Here is an 18,606-nt window from a genome sequence, read left to right as displayed (position 1 = left end):
GGAGAGGAGGGCACGGTGCAACAATTATAAATCAGTGGAAAGTTAGGATATTAAGTGAAGAGTTTGAATTGTATGCTACATTATACTACTACTCCACTACAGGGAAATGGTGTACATCCTATTCCACATTTATCTAACAGCTATATTGTATTTTTCATACAAAACATACACACATTTTGCAAGAGTAGTTTGTGGTGCTGTTGATCTATTGTATTACACAGAGAGGACAAAATATTAGAAACACCTGTCAGTGAGGGTATATGATCAGCTAGACCAATAAATTGGCCCGGCTGACATTTCGGCCAGTATTAGCTGTATTATGAGAAAGTAACTGCAGTAGAGAAGAGGGCTGCAATTATTAGTTATTTTCACTATTGATTAATCTGCTGATATTTGTTTTTTGCATCCTTTATCAAAATTGTTATAGAAGTACGAAATGTATTTTTGAGGTAGTTTAGATACAGTCTCTCTGAGTCTCTAGTTTGTTCCTCAGTTTATTCAGCTGTAAAATCTCTGAGATGGGGTAAAATCTCAAAAGAAAATTTCTCTTGAGCTCTCAAAATTCAATATTGGTCTCTATATATTCTGAATTCAGTCTTGGTCCTACTATAATGATTATCTTAAAAATATGATGCGATTTCAACATTTTCCTGCACTAGAAATGAGTTAAAATGCGTCTTAATTTGACCAGCTACCACATTTTAGGTGATGCTTACACAAATCAGTAATAATACAAAACTGAAAGTAAGTAAAGTTACTTAACTAAAGGACATGATTAGTACTTCTTCCACCTCAGAAAAGGATTACATCAACAGTGCCTTATTGTTGCAGGCCAAGGTCAATTGGGAAAAGGGACTCCATACTGGAATAGGTAGCCACATGAGAGGTTATTTGCACACATTTCAGACAACAAAAGAGAGTCTGATGGTCTTGCACTTCACACTCAAAACACCCATTAGAGGGCCATCATGGGACTCGTCATTTGAGGAGAGCAAGAGGTCTAATTCATCAGTGTTTATATATATATATATATACATATATATATATATATACTGACGAATACCGGGAGGCAAACAGATTTACTGTTTAAAAACTGTACTATATACTGTAGATTTATTATTGGGATATAAGAAAATTATTCAAGGTTTATCTCGGAGCAAAACACAATATATGCTAACAAACCATAATTGATTACAATGATGTTGATGTTCTAATGTATGGCTACCCTGCCCTTTTCCCAGTAGCAGTGCCTTACAAATACACTACAGTACAGTGTGCATGGTCATCAAAGGCCAATCTGTAGCCCGCTCAGCACATACCAATGCTAATGCACTGCACACCTGTTCACCCACGCCTACACACACCAACACCAGCGATCCCTTCATGTATGTCTTGGCTCGTACAAGATCAGACAAACACACCCTGTCCAGGCAGAGATCAGTAGAAATGCTAATGTGCCCATTAGGCTCACTGTTCTCCCATCGTCTCATCACTAACTGACTCATTACCACGTCAATACAGCTGAGGAGGGGGAAAACAAACAACCTCTTGGATGGCAACGTGCAGTCTAATCTAATTCATCTTTGTGAAAAGGATTGCAAATAGAGGTATGGAGGTTGCGTCAACATGTCCTAACCCACTGTACATGATTGGGGGATGTTGGGATCTGAAGCTATAGTCTCTCTCAGTTAATTATATATATTTTTAATCATGTTTGAGGCAAATTGTACTTGTCCTTACATAGTACAACATTCTGTCAAATGCCTCTCAGTAAATGGGTCCACTGCATTAGATTTAAATTAGCAGTTTTCAATCATTAACAATAACGCTGACGAAGAAGTATTAGTGGTTAAAGAAATATTCATGCTTGAGTACCAGATACTAGATTTAGTCTACTGATCTGGAACTAAAGCTCAAACTTGTGCCCAATATTAAAAAGTACTGAAGCTAATGTGCTGACAAGGCAGCATGTTAAGGTTAAAATACAACTGTATTTAATACCTGTCTGAAGTGTTTGGTATATAAAAACCCTTTCCATAAAAATGTGATGTTTGCCTGAACTGCACTATCACTGAGTTCCAATACATCCATTTCCTTATTGGGGATATAAAAGATGCTGAAGGTGTGCTCCTTAAACAAACACAATCATGAAACACTACCGATGGTAACCATCTGAGCCTCAAAAGCCTCACATTCGATAGGACAAAGGAATGAAACACTGAGCAAACACTCAGTTTTGTTTTTCACTACATAACTAGAATGTTTAGAATGTGTTCTGTATACTATTTATTTTAATTTATCTGTATAGCTCAGTAATTTATCTAATGAGGATGTCTCCTTGGTGTTTTACTACTTATTTCTTTCACCAAAACCCACTGTGATTTCTGACCTCGTAAGAACAGGATATCAACAGATCTAAAATATCAAACAAACTTGTGATAAACTAGGAAAAGCCAATGTTGGATTAACTTTATGTGGGGTGGGGGAAATTGACACATTTTGGATTATGTACCATACTACTATGCTGGAATATTGTGATAATTAAACACAAGTTAATATGAAATATGCAACAAACTTTCATTTCATTATACAACCTTGTGTTGTATAACCATGAATACATATCCTTGACTTGACAACAATATCAGCTGAATTAATGAGGGTCTTAAACCTAGATTTTGACACCCAAATGCTTTTTAACACAAGATTAGGTAATTAGGATCCACATTAAGGTATTTATCATGCAAGCTGATATGTTTGAGTGTATGTCCATGTTCAGGGGTTGCATTATACTATACTTAGACTCATCTGTGGTATTGAGACATCACCACCTAAAATAAATTCAGTGTTTGTACATATAATGTGTTCAAGAGCTTGGTAATAGTGTTAAAGAAGTGAACTAATCAAAAATGGTTGGTACTTCAACTCTTCAAACTTTACATAGTTTTTGTCTCCAAACCGGTCAAATAAAATTTAAAAGCAAAGCATTAACCTGGGTAGCCAATGAAAGGGCATCACTGTCTTCCATGAAAGGTGAATCAATTGGTCCAAATCAAAACACCCACTTAATCTACATCCCTGCCCACACCCACACACGACTTTATAAACAGCCTCTAGGAAGCTGCGCGCAATGTTAGTACGTTAATTGGCCCCCGCTTGTTTTAACTGGACAGGTCCTGCTTTTAGTCGCCTCTTCTGATATAGTGCTTGCTGGATTTAAAGCTATTTCCCACCACTACTCGAGCTTCCCTTGTGTTGCGTTTGTTTTTACACTTTTTAATCAAACCTGCCGCAGAAATGGCAGACTGGAAGTCGCAGATAAGTTACAATTACAACCCCTCTTATCATGCCTACGCCTACGGCCTCGTGTACCAACCCGGGCCCGAGCAAAACCACGGGAACCTCAGCAGCTGGGGTGAAACCGGAGTCACGGATTTGAGCAACTACAACTCCGGGGTGACACAGGCTTACTACGCCACCACCGCCAGGGCCCGAGAGGAGTCCCCGCCGGGCAGTCCGGAGCAGCATGCCGCGAACGGCCATTGTCACTACCAGGGCTCCGGGGTGGTCTACCTCGGTGACACCCAGGCAGGCCGTCTGCTGCTGTCCGGACAGCACCGGGCTGCCTACGACGCACGGACACAAGAGGCAGGGCGGGCCGGGAGCGACTCAACCAGCGACTCCGAGGCGCACACCTCCCCTGGTATGTCCCTGTGACCCCCAGTTAGCATTTTCTAAAAGAGCTAATGTTTGCAGAGGAGGTGAGTTGACCTGGCGCAGCAAAAAGCTTAACATACAATGTGTGTCAGTGCTTACATCTCCCCGTTGGCTGTTAAAAGCTATGATTTCATCCTCCAGAACCGACCATGAAGTCCAATTGAGTTCCATCTTGGTTTAAAAAGGGCCTCCAACATTCCCGCCACTGATTTTTACTGAGTGCTTCTGGAAAAGGGCCAAGTAGCGACATCTCGCGACAGAAGGCGAGAATATCGGAAATATCGCTACATAATATTTACATTAATGTAAAAGACTAGTGTTCTTTGGGGTAACATGAAATAAAATGCATTGTAGTGTATTCTACTAGGGGCAGACCCCCAGTATATCCATATTGGAATATACTAGCCCTATATAAAGGTCCCAGTCTCTATACTAGTGCTCACTGTTTGTGTCCTCCCCTCACTTAGATTCATGGAGCTCTGGCAGCAGCAGAGAAGGTAGTCTCCCCCAGGCAGACCCAGCCACTTGGGCGAAGCAAGATCTCGACGATGAGGCAAGCAGCAGAAGCCCTGACGCAGGCGAGGACGTTCCCAGCTCTCTCAAGGAGGAGCCAATGCCCTTTACAGTCACAGGGAACGAGGGAACCGATGACACCGCCACCTCTGTACATGTGCCCTTAACTGCCCCAAAGAAACCAAGCACTACTTCCGGAAATAACCCCAAAGCAAAGGCCCGGGCAGCCTTCTCGGAGAGTCAGATGAATGCTCTTGTCCAGCGCTTTAGTGTGCAGAGGTATCTAACCCCAGCTGAAATGAAGAACCTGGCGGAAATGACAGGACTGACCTACAAACAGGTGAGGGATTTAAGAGGGTTGTTGAATGTGTGTGCTGCAAAATTGAATTTCCTGTACACTTTCTAATCAATTGGAATTCCTTAATCTTGTTTTAAGATCAAGACCTGGTTCCAGAACCGAAGGATGAAGCTAAGGAGGCACCAGAAAGACACGAGCTGGGTGTCTGAGCGCTACACCACCAACAAAGACAGCCCAGTTCGTGGAACAGTCTTCACAAATGTTCCCTCGCATATCCCACCTGTAAGTGGCTCCTATTATTTACAGTATATAAGTTCAGTGTCAGAGGATCTGAAGACATTTTCCATGATACCAAGAGCTCAACGTGGTAATGGTGTAAAAGTGGGACCAGAGGAATTGTCCTGCTCAGTTTTCCTGTTAACTGATAACAGAGAAACAGTGGCCTGGACATAGAATAAGACGTCCATAATGGAGGTCTAACCATAGTCCGGTTATGACCTTAAAGGCGAGACGTAACACTCAAGCAATGTGCTGGGGGTGTGATATAGACAGTTATGTGTGTTTTTTTTTTTAAATATATAAATTTGATTCTAACTTGAACTACCATGTTTCTTTCAGTATCAGGGAGAAGCCCGGCCCCAGCTCAAGGAGCATTACAACCAGCACATGATGGAGTCAGCCTTCAAGAAGACAGCCCCACAGAACCTGGCCTTCTACCTAGCTGCTATGGGCTCTGCTGCTGGATCTGCTGGCTATCCCTCCTGGTCCTCTGGTCCACCCCAGACCGCAGTCCCCACCAGGCCCCAGGCGGCTGGCTGGTCCATGCCCCCAGGCATCAGCCATTATGAATACAACCCTGGTGCATTCAACTCAGCCAACGTTGCCTCTGCATATAACACTGGGCACGACATGAGCTTTGAAAGCAAAGATGTGGAGTCTGTGAACAGCCGCGGCTCTTTAAACACAGCCATAGTACATAACGCCAGCCAGTAGTCTGTTAGAGCTGACAAGCGTTTCTGTAAATGTGACCCGAAAGCCATGTTAATATTCTTCTATTCAAGTTTCCTGACTGTAGTTTGTAATTAACTTGGGGTGCTTTTTGTCAGGCTGGGTGTACATATGCTTTGTTCATACTTCTGTTCAAAAGTATTTTACCTTTTTATCTCAGTTTTATTTTTATATGCAACTATTTAATGTATGTTGGTGTGTTCTTTGCGCTTGGTGATACTAGATGTGTCCAAGTTGGATGCATTCTTTGGATTACATTGTTTTTTGGAACTGTTTTAAGACAAAGTGCTGATACAGATCTAATGTGCACACATTTCAATGAGTTTTTTTTTTCTATAAATACAGGTTCACTTTGGCAACTTGAAATAATGTCTTGGTTTCAGTCTTTTGTTGTTGGTTTTTTACTGAGCATGCAATAATACATACACTTGCATGTGATGTGACTACTTGCAGGTAATTGGAAACATCTGTGGGAGCATTACTGATATAGCTGTGGCCAAAAGTGAAAAGAATTGTGTGGTACATAGACTTTTTTTTTTTTTAATATAAAGTAACCAAAGGAAAAAATATAGATAATATAAAATCAGCCCAGAGTGGTTTACTGGCAATATTGTATTAAAAGCATTTTATTGAAAAGACTATATTTACATCAGAACCAAAATCAGTCAATGGTGACTATAGAATACAATGACAATATCGCTCCCATCACCAACGTTTTGCAAGAGCTCTTCAATCGTTCCTCTTATCCACTGCAGGGCCATGTGGAGCTCGACAGGCCCAGTGCAAAACAATGTTTATTATATTTTGAATAGGCTGCCACAATTGTATGTGTGGGGGAAGAGTATAATTGCAATTAACTAAAACTATCAGCTGTCTCACTGGGTGACCAGTGTAATGCAGGGAAAACAATGTGTAGATCCTACCCTGCCATGACATGAGATGATGCCACACTGCATCATATAATGATTAAATCCATTCACACACGTATCATACATTTTACCCATTTACTCTTGATGGTACACACTCATCCCTTTGTACCGAAATATTCCATTTTATCCTTAAATACATAACACCCCCCCAGCTCTACCTTCAACTGTCCATTTATCCAGCCTACTATCCCTTATTCCAACAATGACAGGTCTAGTTCATTCTCTAGCTCCTGTCATATCAAGGCCCCTGTTTCTCCTCCCATTGACCCCATAGGAGGTGTGTATTTGTGTGTGCTGTGTATGACTGAAAGGAGGATGAGGGTTGTCCATGTGTGCTATGTGGTAATGTGTGTTTGTAGCTGTGTGTCTGCATATACACATTTTAATGTCTAGTCCATCTTAAGGCTACGGTAGATGTAGCGAATAAATGCCAGTGAAGCCCAGAACGACACGCTGCCCAGCATCAGTGAGAAGACCATCGCTGTGAGCAGAGAGTAGCCAAAGAACTCGGTGCTCTGCACCAGGCCGCTCATAGAGGACCGGTTCCGGTAGTAGAAAACAGAGTAGACGAAGATAAAGAGGCCGGTGGAGCCGGTGCTGAGCACGCTCCGCCACCACCATCGGTAGTCTTCGCCAGACAGCAGGAAGTAGGTGAGTGCCACAGAGATACAGGCGCCCACTGAGAGGAGGATGGCGAAGACGCACAGCAGGATGCCATACAGGGTGTAGTGCTCTCTGCCCCAAACGGTGGCAAAGATGTAATACAGCTCCACTGAGATGGCACTGAGGGAGACAATTCATAGAACGGAGGAATGAGTGTGTAGAAAATGAAAGTCAAAAGGGTGTTTCAGTACTTTTTCCATAAATCTTTAGAATAGTACTTATGACTGCTGACTTATCAGTCGAGATGATGCAAAAGTATCACTTTATATTTTTTTCAAACCATTCAATAATAGACAGAAATGCAAAGAGAAAATAACAGAACCAAAAAATAATAACCAAAAAAGTGTAGAAATACATTCTTGACATAAAAATAAAATCTCAATGTGGGATCAACTCTTTAATTGCTACCAAAAATTCTCATTTTGCAGTGAAATCCTCAGAATGTTGCTCTTCAACCTCCCACGTTGAGGCTAATGAAATCTCACCTGAATGGCAGGAAGCCGCCGATGGCCATGTGTACCGCTGTGTGTTTGTACCAGGGCTGTGTAGGGATCTGCCTGGCGATGTTGCGAGTACGGCAGGGCGCCTGGAAGCTGCCGGCTCGGTTCTTTCCCACAATGCCACCGATGACGGTGAGCGGGAAGCCCACCAGCACCCAGGCACCCAGCAGGAGGAGCACAGTGGTGGCCGGCAGAGCCTGAGTGGAGCCGCTCCACCAGTGGATTGAGTTCACTACGCTCCATGTCAGGAACAGAGGAGCTGTGGGAACGAAGGATCAAATGAAATAAATCGTTGTATTGTTAAAAATGGAGCTGTTATATCGGTGTTTTAATGATGAAAAGGCCTAGGTGAAATCATTCCAGTTTCTCGACTAAATGTTAAAATAAAAGCTCAAAGGAAAAGTCAGTGTGAACAACAATAGCACTGCAAGTAAAAAGTAGCAGAGGGAGGCAATGACGATTGAGGCTCATTCGTTTTTATATTGACAAACGACAAAATCATTTTAAAATGTGAAAGTTAAACCTCATATTTCTGTAATTTACAGGTACCACCTTGCTTAAAGACACGAGGATCTGGACATGTGCTCTTTGAACTGCACTCTGTTTCCTATGGCCAAAGCGTGAACTGATGTCAGACCCTCCTTATCGGACTCACCGGAGAAGAGCGACGAGGTGAGGATGATGTTCCACACCCAGCGCTGGCCGTTGATCTGTGTGTAGAAGCTGCACGACACGTAGCCCGACACGCAGCTGGTCAGAGCGTACAGGACAATGGCTGCAGAGTTGATGGCACCATGGCGGTGCACGTTGAACATTCCCAGCAATGCCATGAAAATGATTCCTATAGCAGTGAGGAGACATTAGAGGGATTAGACCACTGCAGGTCTGACCTACCATTATCAGGTTTTCTAGTTATGTCACTCTGCTTTTCAGTACAAAGACTGTTGGTCAGTGCTGAACAATGATAACTTAGCGGACCATGTTCTGCCGTGTGTCGCTGTGTTTGGGTATATTTGAGATTGAACACTCGCCTGTGGCAAGGGTAAGGAACTGAGCCCCCACTCCCAGCACGGCGCACAGCAGGCTTTTGTAAGGGGGAAACCTGAAGACGTCAGTGTGTATGATCTTCCAGCCGTTGTCTCCCTGGTCCAGATCATCACAGCCGCCTTCCTCCTCCACATTGTACCTGCAGGGGAGGGAAAAATGCTTTCACCTGGGATCTTATCATGAACCTGACCAGCAGGGGTGGTTCAGAAGTTTCACCTTAAGTGGAGACGAAAGTTGGTCTATTAGAATTAAGGCTTGTTTGGGCCAGGGTGATTTGTGAAAAAGGAAAATAGTGCACCCCCCTTTCCAAACACTAACGAGAAACTACGGTGGCTGTTCAACATGGCAGCCTCCTTGTAGCGTAAGGTAAGGTAATACAAACATAATGCACATTTCAGAAGCTGGAAATATATTTGCTTAAGTGACATTTGTCAAAATTGCTGTAGATGTACTTTCTGTTGGTTGATGATTTCCTTCTTTCATATTAAAGACATTAAAACTTTCACATTTTCTGGCCCATAAAGCACTTTTAAACGCTCCTTCACTGACTAACCTGGCAAAATCATTCTTAAGAACCCGCATGAGAATGATGATGACGAAGCCCAGCAGCAGCACCACCAGCACCAGTGAGTTGATGATCGACAGCCAGTGGATCTCAAGTGTTTTGGGGAAGAAGGAGTAGTCTCGGAGGCGCTCTGCTCTCCGGCCGTGAGGAAGAGGGGACTCAAACCAGCGCACGCTGTAGGTATGGGTGACCGTCAGGCTGCCTCCACCCACCCCGACTCCGCCCACCGCTGCACCCGCCCCATCCTCCAGGGGAACAGGTTTGACGTCTTTTACTGACACATTGGCGAAGATCACTGAGTCGCCGTTGTACTCGATGTTGAAGTCTAGGTGAGTCCACAAACCCACCTGTTGGAGGTGAGGGAGGAGGGCAGGAAGAGAGACAAAGACAAAAAAGAAAGAGAGGAGGAGGAAGTGAGCGATAAGAAGAATGACAGTGTGGTGGAGCTAAAACAGGAACTTTGATAACACTTTTAATAAACTCACACAGTCTTTCTGTGTTTCTCTTTGTCTCCCTCACACAACCCAAGCTATAGTTTTACCTTGTGGCTGTGAGGCAGGAAGCCGCTCTCCTCTATGTACCCCACGAACCCCCAGATTGGAATATCATCCAGGACAAATTCAAAGTAGAACAGCTCCTCGATGGCCTCACGAAGCTCATCCACCTGACACACACAACACATATGCATGATCACATCCTATGTTTCTTAAGGACAACAGCTTGTAGTTCAGAGTCTATTTGAAGTGTTTATCTAATCAAACTTGTTGGTGACAAAACATAAAATGAAGGTTGTATTTATCACTCAGCCTGGTGTTGTATTCTGGCCCTAATTCAATAGAACGTCTGTGAGGAGCTTGCTCTGCTATATCACCCTTTTCTCTAGAATCCATATTGACATAGCAGGGCGCATCCATTCGACTGCATCAGATCCTGATACTGACACATATCATGTTATGAAGTGCTGTTAGCACACCTTAAGAACATGAGAAGAAAAGTTTTATTATCATATTATTTTTATTATTATTGAGCAAGAGGGAAATTTTACTTTTGTATTATATCATACCAAGGTTTTTTTTTTTTTGAAACTACATTACAATAGACTGGCATATTAAAGAGAACCATTTACTAGGAAACAGTAGGAAATGTGAGTATTGAAACTTAACCTAAGATGGGTAGTCGTATACAACATAGTAAGTTCATCCTATCCTGTTCTTGTGTAAATAAATACCTGTTTCTCCGAAAGAATCAGCTGGCAAAGAGTTTTTTTCTCCACGTTCTCTCTGAAACGGATGTGATACAACGACTCTGCCATCCTGTCACCATCCAGCACTTCTCCCAGGCTGAGGGACTTGTGATGCACCTGAAGGACAAGTGTTACAATATGAGTAACAGAGTGCAAAGCTTTAGTTGGTTATAATTCTGTGAGCAAGGCAGCACATATAGCTATGAGCTAGCTATAGCAGGAAAGCTGGAACCAAAAAAATGCTGCCGACTACAGTCAGACATCAAAACTGCATGCCTGCAGTGTTGACTTCTCTTAAAAGCCATAACTGAGGAATTAAACCTTAAACAAAGGGACAAAACTCAGCTGTCGGCAGGTTTAAACTCTCAACAGCAAATAGGCTGATTAATAAGTCACAGAAAATGAAAATGTCTATGTTCTTAACTTGTGTCTCTGGGCATCTTATTTAAAGTTTTACACAGGGTCAAAACTCATTTTCAAAAACATTTTCATAACAAAATAGCACCAATTTTTCAATCTGTATTCATTAAAATGTGTTCAGAGAATTTGTGACAATCCATTTTTATAATCTTATATGACAACATTTTCAGAGCAAGAAAAACTGAACAGAAAATATTGAGGCTTGTTATCCTCACATTAACATGACAAAATAATCTCCAGTTCCCTTCTGAGAGGTACAGCATCACATTAATACACAGTGAAACAGAACAAAGACTGACCTTCTCGGGCCTGCAAACAGGCAGGGTGTAGTAGTGATACGTCTCCTGGGGGTTGTGATAAGGGCCCACTTTGTTGACATAGAGAGTCACGTTGTCCCCCTGCTTGTAGCCCACTGCCCAGCCTGAGAACAAGCACAGGATCAAGACGCAGTGCAGGCCCATCGTCCTCTGGCAGCCACCTGGCAGGTGTCCTATTCCACACTGCATAACCCCTGTCGCAAAGATGTACAGTTCATCAGTTCACGAGGGACAGGTGTGATTTAAACTAGACTATCTGTCCTGACACTTACAGAATGTCTCTCTTTTCAAGTCACCAAATGAGCTGATAACTGATATCTGATGATTTATACCAAGTGGTATAACTGGAGAATTTTATGCAACATCACTCCCTTAACGGTCTTACAAACACAGACAATTGAAAAACACTCAGACACAGCTGTGAGACACTGTGTAACCACCATTAATCACAATGTATGTATCACTTTTATCAGTGGAGCGGAGCTTTTTGGTGGGAATTACATGAGCTCGGCCACTTTTTATATGTCTGTTATGAATTTGTGAAGGTTGCCCACAGATGCTATTCTACCAGAATTCATGTGTATGACGTTACTTACTACAAATAGGATTGCAAAGATATGTTGTACACTGCTACACTCTAAATGTGCGTGCCACTATGAAGTCACACCACATTTTGAAAGTGAATTCATGATACTACAACAGAGTATGATGCTACAGTTTACCCTGTAATAGCAGCAAGGAGGCAAACTAATTTAAAACGTTGACTCATAGTCAGCACTGATGAAGCAACACTGGTCAAATGAGTTGTGTGTATATTGCAGTTCTAATGCACTTTTAATCTATTTGATGACAAGTTCCATTATGTGTTGAGCACCATCATGATGATTTTCAGCGTTAACCTTGAAGAAAAGTCAGGATGCTCTGGTGACAACAGATTTCACTTTAAATGTGACTGCCACTGAAGGATAATGTATGCTCTTGATAATTAGTGGGCATGTTTTTGTTTTTTTTAAACCCACTGAAATATGGATTTACTGGTTTCTGGCCAGAGCCGCTGATAGAACAGTTATATGGCGGTGCTGATCTGTTATCAGTGATGCTCCTTTCCACAGTAGCATTACAGCTGCAGGTCTAGACCTCCTCAACTTTTCAGTGCCAGCAAATAAAAACCTGCAGTTTTTTTAACATAGGATTATACATACCTATACATACTTCTATCAGCTGGATAAACAACAACAGACAAAACAATAGTTTTATTATAAAATCTTTGTACTAACATCTAGTAAGTTAACTATTACCTTAAGTTAATGCACCAACAGAAAGAGCAAGGCATCTAGCAGATTCTGTATAAATAAAAGTGACTATAATGACTTCATGGACATCAACAGTTATTCCAAAGATTTACACTGCATTTTTTTTATTTTATTTTGGGACCCGACACTCGAGGAAAGCAATGGGCTACAGACGAGAAGTTAGCAAAATCTGATTTACCAGTATCACTGTTATATCACAGTCCCGATGCTGCAGATCCAACAAAACCTGTCTGTCCGCCGGATTCCTCGGACTCCAGGCCCCGACAGCCTCCTCTCGGCTCCGGTGTGCGCCGATACTGGAGCTCAATGTAAAGATTTACAGCTAAACATCTTTAGAAATCCTCGATGCAACGTCCCGACCTATTATGCATTCATTACACAGTCATATCCGGGTACATCAAGTACTTTTATTGACACAACAGCCAGTGTAGAAGAGGGGGTCCGACTCCACGTCACCTTAAAAAACAGAAATAACGACGACTCGGTTGAGTTTTCCGGAGTGGGCGGAGAAATAACAACACACCGGAGACGTTACCGGTTATTCGTAGCCAGTGATATATCCCCCTCTCAAGCCATCTGAAATGAACGGGATTTATCGTCGGGCTTTGACGCCACCAAACCCAACATTTGGACCGTTTGTGCCCGTACCTGACCGACTCTGTTATGTTGCTCTATTGACCGGATTTCCTTCAACCTCAGCGAGCCAATGCAATGCCCTTACAGTACTTCCTTGTTAGAACTCAGACCCGTTTAATCGCACCCGCACTGTCGATGCGCAGGTCTTCAACGTCGTTGACGCCAGTTCGACACGCCGTGCTCGATAGATCGATAGGTGATGCCTGTTATTTGATTTCCCGCGAAAGAAACGCAAATCCTCGCGCCGGGAAAAGTGCTCAAACTCGAGGGTAACAGCCACCTGGTGAGTCCATTATAAACAATAAAACGGGTTAACATAATTCAATATGTTTATTGTAGCGAAGCCACTCGTTGCTACCCGCTAATAGCTTGTGCATTCAGAATAAATGGGGCATTATTTATGTTTTAGCCCCCCAGCTAGCTAGCTGCACGTCTGCAGCCGTGTACATTTAATGTGGCCGCCTTGCACTGTAAACCCACACCGATCAAACATAGCTTACGTTATGTGTAAACTACAACCAGTAACTGTACTTTCATTCGGTGTTGCATCCGACGAAGCAGCACAAGTGTAAATAAAAGGTAAACAAAGCCCGGTTGTGAAACGCGATTGCTCCAGTAATTGGGGACCCTAGAACATGTAGCCAGTGTGGAAGTAATAAACTTCATGTCATTGTTTTTCAGACTTTGGTGATTTCAGTTTGAGACAACGCAATGGGAATACACGGACTTGCTAAGCTGATTGCTGACCATGCCCCTGGTGCCATAAAAGAGCAAGACATCAAGAACTATTTTGGTAACTGTTACAGGTCCCTTTCCCCACACACTGATTATGAGGTCTCCCTTGGGGTGGTGGGATGGGAATAGAACAAATATAAAAACAAAACAGACCATAATCACTTCTAAAAATGACAGCCATGTCAGATTCACGGTCTGTAGGTAGCCAGAAGTTTGTCATAGTGGTGTAGTAATAGTTTGAAATTGAGTGAAACTTTATTCTTGTGTTACCTTGTATTACACACGGATGGTTTCTCTTTACTAAGTCTGTCATACGATCATTTTATTATAAGTGTAACACATAGATCTCCAGCTGTGTCCACTGTGATAACCCCTGCTACTGCTTTCTTGTACTTCTGCAGGCAGGAAAATTGCTATAGATGCCTCCATGTGTATCTACCAGTTCCTGATCGCTGTGCGTCAGGACGGGAACGTTCTGCAGAATGAGGATGGTGAGACGACAAGGTACAACCTCCCCACACTGCATCCTCACCTTAAAGCTCAGTCTGAGAAGTCATAATAGGAGACACATTAGAGATAGAGTATATTTTTGGATTGATCCTAGACCAGGTAGCTCAAGTCTGGGCACAAGACTAATGTTTTTGTCCCTGCTTGTTCTTTTTTGTCAGCCACCTGATGGGAATGTTCTACCGGACAATCCGCATGCTGGAACACGGCATCAAACCTGTGTATGTGTTTGATGGAAAACCCCCACAGCTCAAGTCTGCAGAGGTTAGTATGGGCTTTCCTCTGGTGCTTTTCTTCCTTTCTCCCTCCCTAACTTACATTTGCTCTCAACCATCTTTTAAAGGATTACATCATCTTTTTCACCTTTCTCTTTGCTCTTCTCTTCACCCCCAGCTTGAGAAGAGAGGGGAGAGGAGGGCAGAAGCTGAGAAGCTGTTGGCTCAAGCCCAGGAAATGGGTACAGTTAATGCTTTTCGCACTTTGTGTTTTTGGTAAATTAGCCGGGGTGTAAACCAGTGTGATCAGTCTGGATATTTTTGATATAATAAACTGTATTTCCATGGTAGAGATTGTAAAAATGTTTTACTTTTGTTCTGTATTAAAATGTGGTGTTTTTTTCAACCCAGGGGAACAAGAGAATATTGACAAATTCAGCAAGCGTCTGGTAAAAGTCACCAAGCAGCATAACGATGACTGCAAGAAGCTGCTGACCCTGATGGGAGTGCCTTACATTGAGGTTAGATCAACTCTCTCTTTACTAAAACTCTCGCTGGCTTTAAGAATATGTCCACATTTATATTGACAGTGATTTTGGTAACAGTTTTGAGGAATCTTAAGTGCTCTTTCTTACATTATTGTCATTATTTCTACAGCTGTATGTTTATTGTTAGAATAGGCTTTAAAGGCAGTAAAAGACAGAAACTGTAATGGTGAAACTTAAAGCAAATATTGTTCATACATTGCTCCATAAGGTATGGAATGTCCTTAGATTACAATTTGCAAAAAGGCATAAAAAGTAGATATTTCTTGTGCTTTGACACAGGAACTTGCACCCTTAAGTAAATCTGGAGAAATAAAGTTGAAGTTAATGTACAGTGAAATGCCTGCTGCTCTACTCCTGTATGCCAGGCAGTTGAGAGTGTTTGTTCACCATGTCAGAGAAAGCCATTTCAACAGCACAGGTGGGTGAATAATACTGTGAAATGTAATCTGATGTGTTGTTTTGTAGGCTCCATGTGAGGCAGAGGCCACCTGTGCTGCTCTGGTTAAAGCAGGAAAGGTCTTTGCCACAGCAACAGAGGATATGGACGGGCTGACCTTTGGGACAAATGTCCTACTCAGACACCTCACAGCCAGTGAAGCAAAGTAATGTTCTACCTGAATCTCATTGCTACTGCATCAGTGATTTCAACTGTTAGGCTCTGTAGTAGAGATGTTCAGCTATTGACTTGATGTATGTCCCTGTTTTGTTTCTAGCGCAACTTTTGATGTAACCTGCAAACTAATCTTATTTCTATAGTTAATAATAATAACATCTGACCTGCAATAAATTCTATTTTATTTACTTATCCATAATTATTATGGGGGTGAAATGAGGAGTCACATTACTTATCACAGTTCATGTGTTCTATTTTCTTGCAGTGTTATTGGATTGTCATTAAATTAATGGCAATTTATTCCTTATGTTTAGTTTAGTTTAGTTTATCACCATCCCCCATTAGCTAAAGCCACATCAGCTAGTCTTCCTGGGGTCCATGCACTTGATAATACATCAAGGATTTTATTTGTTTTAGGAAACTTCCTATCCAAGAGTTCCACTTCAGTCGCATGCTGCAGGACATCGGCCTGACCAACGAACAGGTAAAAATGTTTTCTGACTTTGAGAAAGGTGTTGCACATTATTTGATCAAGAGTGCTATTTTCCATCTGATAAAATTCAAAAACCACATCCTCTGCCTTTTATCATGCCTCTTGTGCACTCTGCAAACCAAATGCCGTGCAAATTCTTCACAGAAGTGTCACAAAACTCTCCATGTAACTATGTATTGTAGAATTGTAAACACAGTTGGACCAGGTGCAGTGTGTGAGTGATATTTCAGTCTATTAACTCCTTCTTTTTGTTGTCCATGCTAGTTCATAGACCTGTGTATTCTGCTGGGCTGTGACTACTGTGCCACCATCAAGGGGATTGGCCCCAAGAGAGCCATCGACCTGATCAGACAGCATGGCTGCATTGAGGAGATCCTAGAAAACATTGACCCCAACGTAAGTTGATTTCTGCTACAATTCAAAAGTACAGGCAGTTAAACAAAGGGAGTTTGGTTCTGATTATTTGTGTGTGTCTGGCTTGCCTTCATACAGAAGCACCCTTCCCCAGAGGACTGGCTGTACAAAGAGGCCAGGAGGTTGTTTCTGAAGCCAGAAGTGGTGGATTGTTCCACAGTGGAGTTGAAGTGGAGTGAGCCGGATGAGGATGCACTGATCCAGTTCATGTGTAACGAGAAACAATTCAGGTGAACCATCAGCAGACTCTCTCCAGCACTGTGCTGCATGTCGGGGTCATCTTCTTTGCTTGCTTATTGAGTTTATTTGCACTAATGGTGGATGATGGGGTTCATAACACTGGTTGTTGCAGTTATTCCAGCTGGTTATACATCATCTGACCACTAGTCTGCACTGCTGCCCATGTAGATGTGGAGTTTATGGTTCTAACATTTATTTAGCACACAACCTTTTTACATATATGAGGTGTAGTGCACCTCTTTATATTGAATGTTTTTGCTCACCAGTCATACATGACTTTACTTTAAGATCTACTTTAGTCACTTGTTAAAAACAGTTGGTTTGTTACCTTTTTGTTACCTAAGTGCTGTTTGTTTTTATTGAGACAACTTGACGGAAAATTCATCTGGAAATAGACACACTGCATAGGATAACATGTAACTTTTATTCATTCATTGATCAATGTGCGTCTCTATGTGCAGCGAGGACAGGATGCGTAACGGCTGTAAGAAGATTATGAAGAGCCGACAGGGCAGCACACAGGGACGACTGGACTCTTTCTTCACTATCACTGGATCTCTGTCCTCCAAACGGAAGGTACAGTGTGTTTCCAAAATGATTCGAATAGACCTTTTACACAGCAGCCATTTTGTTACAGGTGTTACCAATGCACTAATTAAGGTTTCGTTCCATTTAGTGTAGCAGAGCCTCTCCAGTGAGCCAACATGCAAAATAGCAGCACCATGACTCTGACCTGACTGTAACAGAACCTTAATTAGTATCATTGGTAACACCCGTGTTTATCTTACTAGTACATGTCAAAATGGCTGCTGTGAAAAAGGTCTACATTGTACTTCATTTCTTAATATCTTAATATCATTTAACCTCCTACAGTGTTACGTGTGGTAGCCCTGGTCTTAATCTTTGTCTAGTCTTGCTGACTGTTTTATTGTAATTCTAATCTATATTATGGGTTTTTACTATCCCTGTTTTCTTTTCTAACTGTAAGTTTCTGTTGTATATGTTCAGTTATGTTTTTAATGTTGGACTCATTTGTTCTATTTATTTCACCTTTATTTAGGAACCTGAGATTAAAGGATCAGCAAAAAAGAAGCAGAAGACTGGAGCCACGCCGGGCAAATTTAGGAAGGGAAAATAGAATGAACATAGAGCTCCTTTGATTCATTTGGGAAGTAAATATTGTAATGTATAACAATTACTGAATAGAGTATTAAAAAACTCCAGGTGAGGCAGGAGGAAGCTGTAACACAGTACGAGGGTGAGGATTAGCTCAGCTGAGTAACTGTGTGTGTACATGACCAAACATAGTTTTGCTGATGCAAAACCGTTGTTTTTGTTTTTGAATAAAAGTCTTTTTGTAGAGAAATTTGTCATTCGCCTTTTCATGTACTCATTTGATGTCATCATAATATGGACAGCCTGCGTTTATAGAGAGAACATAGTCCACAGCATGTTTTCTTTCCACTTAACATCAGAAAACATTTCCTTTTATATGGCAGACATTACTATAAAGACTATACTGTGTTTCTCAAAAGGACTTTTTTTTTTGTTTGGAATTAAAGTGCACATTTGTTTAAAGGTCCAGTGTGTAACATTTAGGAAGCTCCATCAGCAGAAATGAAATATAATATTCATTGGTGTGTTTTTACCTGAATATAGAAATCGCTGTGTTTTC

At 41.9% G+C, this 18,606-nt stretch overlaps 3 protein-coding genes across 3 annotated transcripts; 2 read left to right on the top strand and 1 right to left on the bottom strand.

The window, feature by feature from the left end:
- Nucleotides 1-3,120: 3,120 nt before the first annotated feature.
- nanog (nanog homeobox) lies at nt 3,121-5,793 on the top strand. The gene is made up of 4 exons (XM_051411508.1): nt 3,121-3,700; nt 4,182-4,567; nt 4,664-4,807; nt 5,144-5,793. Exons 1-4 carry the CDS (start codon nt 3,295-3,297, stop codon nt 5,516-5,518), a joined length of 1,311 nt encoding a protein of 436 aa, XP_051267468.1. The 5' UTR covers nt 3,121-3,294; the 3' UTR covers nt 5,519-5,793.
- Nucleotides 5,794-6,143: 350 nt separating this feature from the next.
- tm9sf1 (transmembrane 9 superfamily member 1) lies at nt 6,144-13,245 on the bottom strand. Its single transcript, XM_051411498.1, has 9 exons — nt 12,709-13,245; nt 11,200-11,411; nt 10,466-10,597; nt 9,779-9,901; nt 9,226-9,584; nt 8,657-8,811; nt 8,281-8,466; nt 7,611-7,884; nt 6,144-7,245 (listed from the first exon to the last, which is right to left on the bottom strand). Exons 2-9 carry the CDS (start codon nt 11,404-11,406, stop codon nt 6,852-6,854), a joined length of 1,830 nt encoding a protein of 609 aa, XP_051267458.1. The 5' UTR covers nt 11,407-11,411; nt 12,709-13,245; the 3' UTR covers nt 6,144-6,851.
- A 145-nt stretch (nt 13,246-13,390) lies between these two features.
- On the top strand, nt 13,391-18,297 carry fen1 (flap structure-specific endonuclease 1). Its single transcript, XM_051411512.1, has 12 exons — nt 13,391-13,449; nt 13,848-13,959; nt 14,303-14,405; nt 14,570-14,672; nt 14,802-14,865; nt 15,035-15,144; nt 15,637-15,773; nt 16,202-16,268; nt 16,542-16,673; nt 16,770-16,921; nt 17,393-17,507; nt 17,992-18,297. Exons 2-12 carry the CDS (start codon nt 13,878-13,880, stop codon nt 18,067-18,069), a joined length of 1,143 nt encoding a protein of 380 aa, XP_051267472.1. The 5' UTR covers nt 13,391-13,449; nt 13,848-13,877; the 3' UTR covers nt 18,070-18,297.
- The last annotated feature ends 309 nt before the right edge of the window (nt 18,298-18,606 follow it).

Source organism: Dicentrarchus labrax, unplaced genomic scaffold (genome assembly GCF_905237075.1).
Source record: "Dicentrarchus labrax unplaced genomic scaffold, dlabrax2021, whole genome shotgun sequence".
Classification (NCBI taxonomy): domain Eukaryota; kingdom Metazoa; phylum Chordata; class Actinopteri; family Moronidae; genus Dicentrarchus; species Dicentrarchus labrax.
The sequence above is the reverse complement of the archived record's forward strand: the minus strand, read 5'-3'. Positions and strand labels throughout refer to the sequence as shown.

Coding starts and splice junctions, on each gene's coding strand:
- nanog (XM_051411508.1), top strand. CDS start 3,295: ATGGCAGACTGGAAGTCGCAGATAAGTTACAATTACAACCCCTCTTAT. Junction 4,568..4,663: donor CAGGACTGACCTACAAACAG/GTGAGGGATTTA, acceptor TCTTGTTTTAAG/ATCAAGACCTGGTTCCAGAA. Junction 4,808..5,143: donor TTCCCTCGCATATCCCACCT/GTAAGTGGCTCC, acceptor TGTTTCTTTCAG/TATCAGGGAGAAGCCCGGCC.
- tm9sf1 (XM_051411498.1), bottom strand. CDS start 11,406: ATGCAGTGTGGAATAGGACACCTGCCAGGTGGCTGCCAGAGGACGATG. Junction 9,902..10,465: donor TGATTCTTTCGGAGAAACAG/GTATTTATTTAC, acceptor TGTGTGTGTCAG/GTGGATGAGCTTCGTGAGGC. Junction 7,246..7,610: donor GGCGGCTTCCTGCCATTCAG/GTGAGATTTCAT, acceptor TGTCTCCCTCAG/TGCCATCTCAGTGGAGCTGT.
- fen1 (XM_051411512.1), top strand. CDS start 13,878: ATGGGAATACACGGACTTGCTAAGCTGATTGCTGACCATGCCCCTGGT. Junction 14,406..14,569: donor GAGGATGGTGAGACGACAAG/GTACAACCTCCC, acceptor CTTTTTTGTCAG/CCACCTGATGGGAATGTTCT. Junction 15,145..15,636: donor TGGGAGTGCCTTACATTGAG/GTTAGATCAACT, acceptor GTTGTTTTGTAG/GCTCCATGTGAGGCAGAGGC.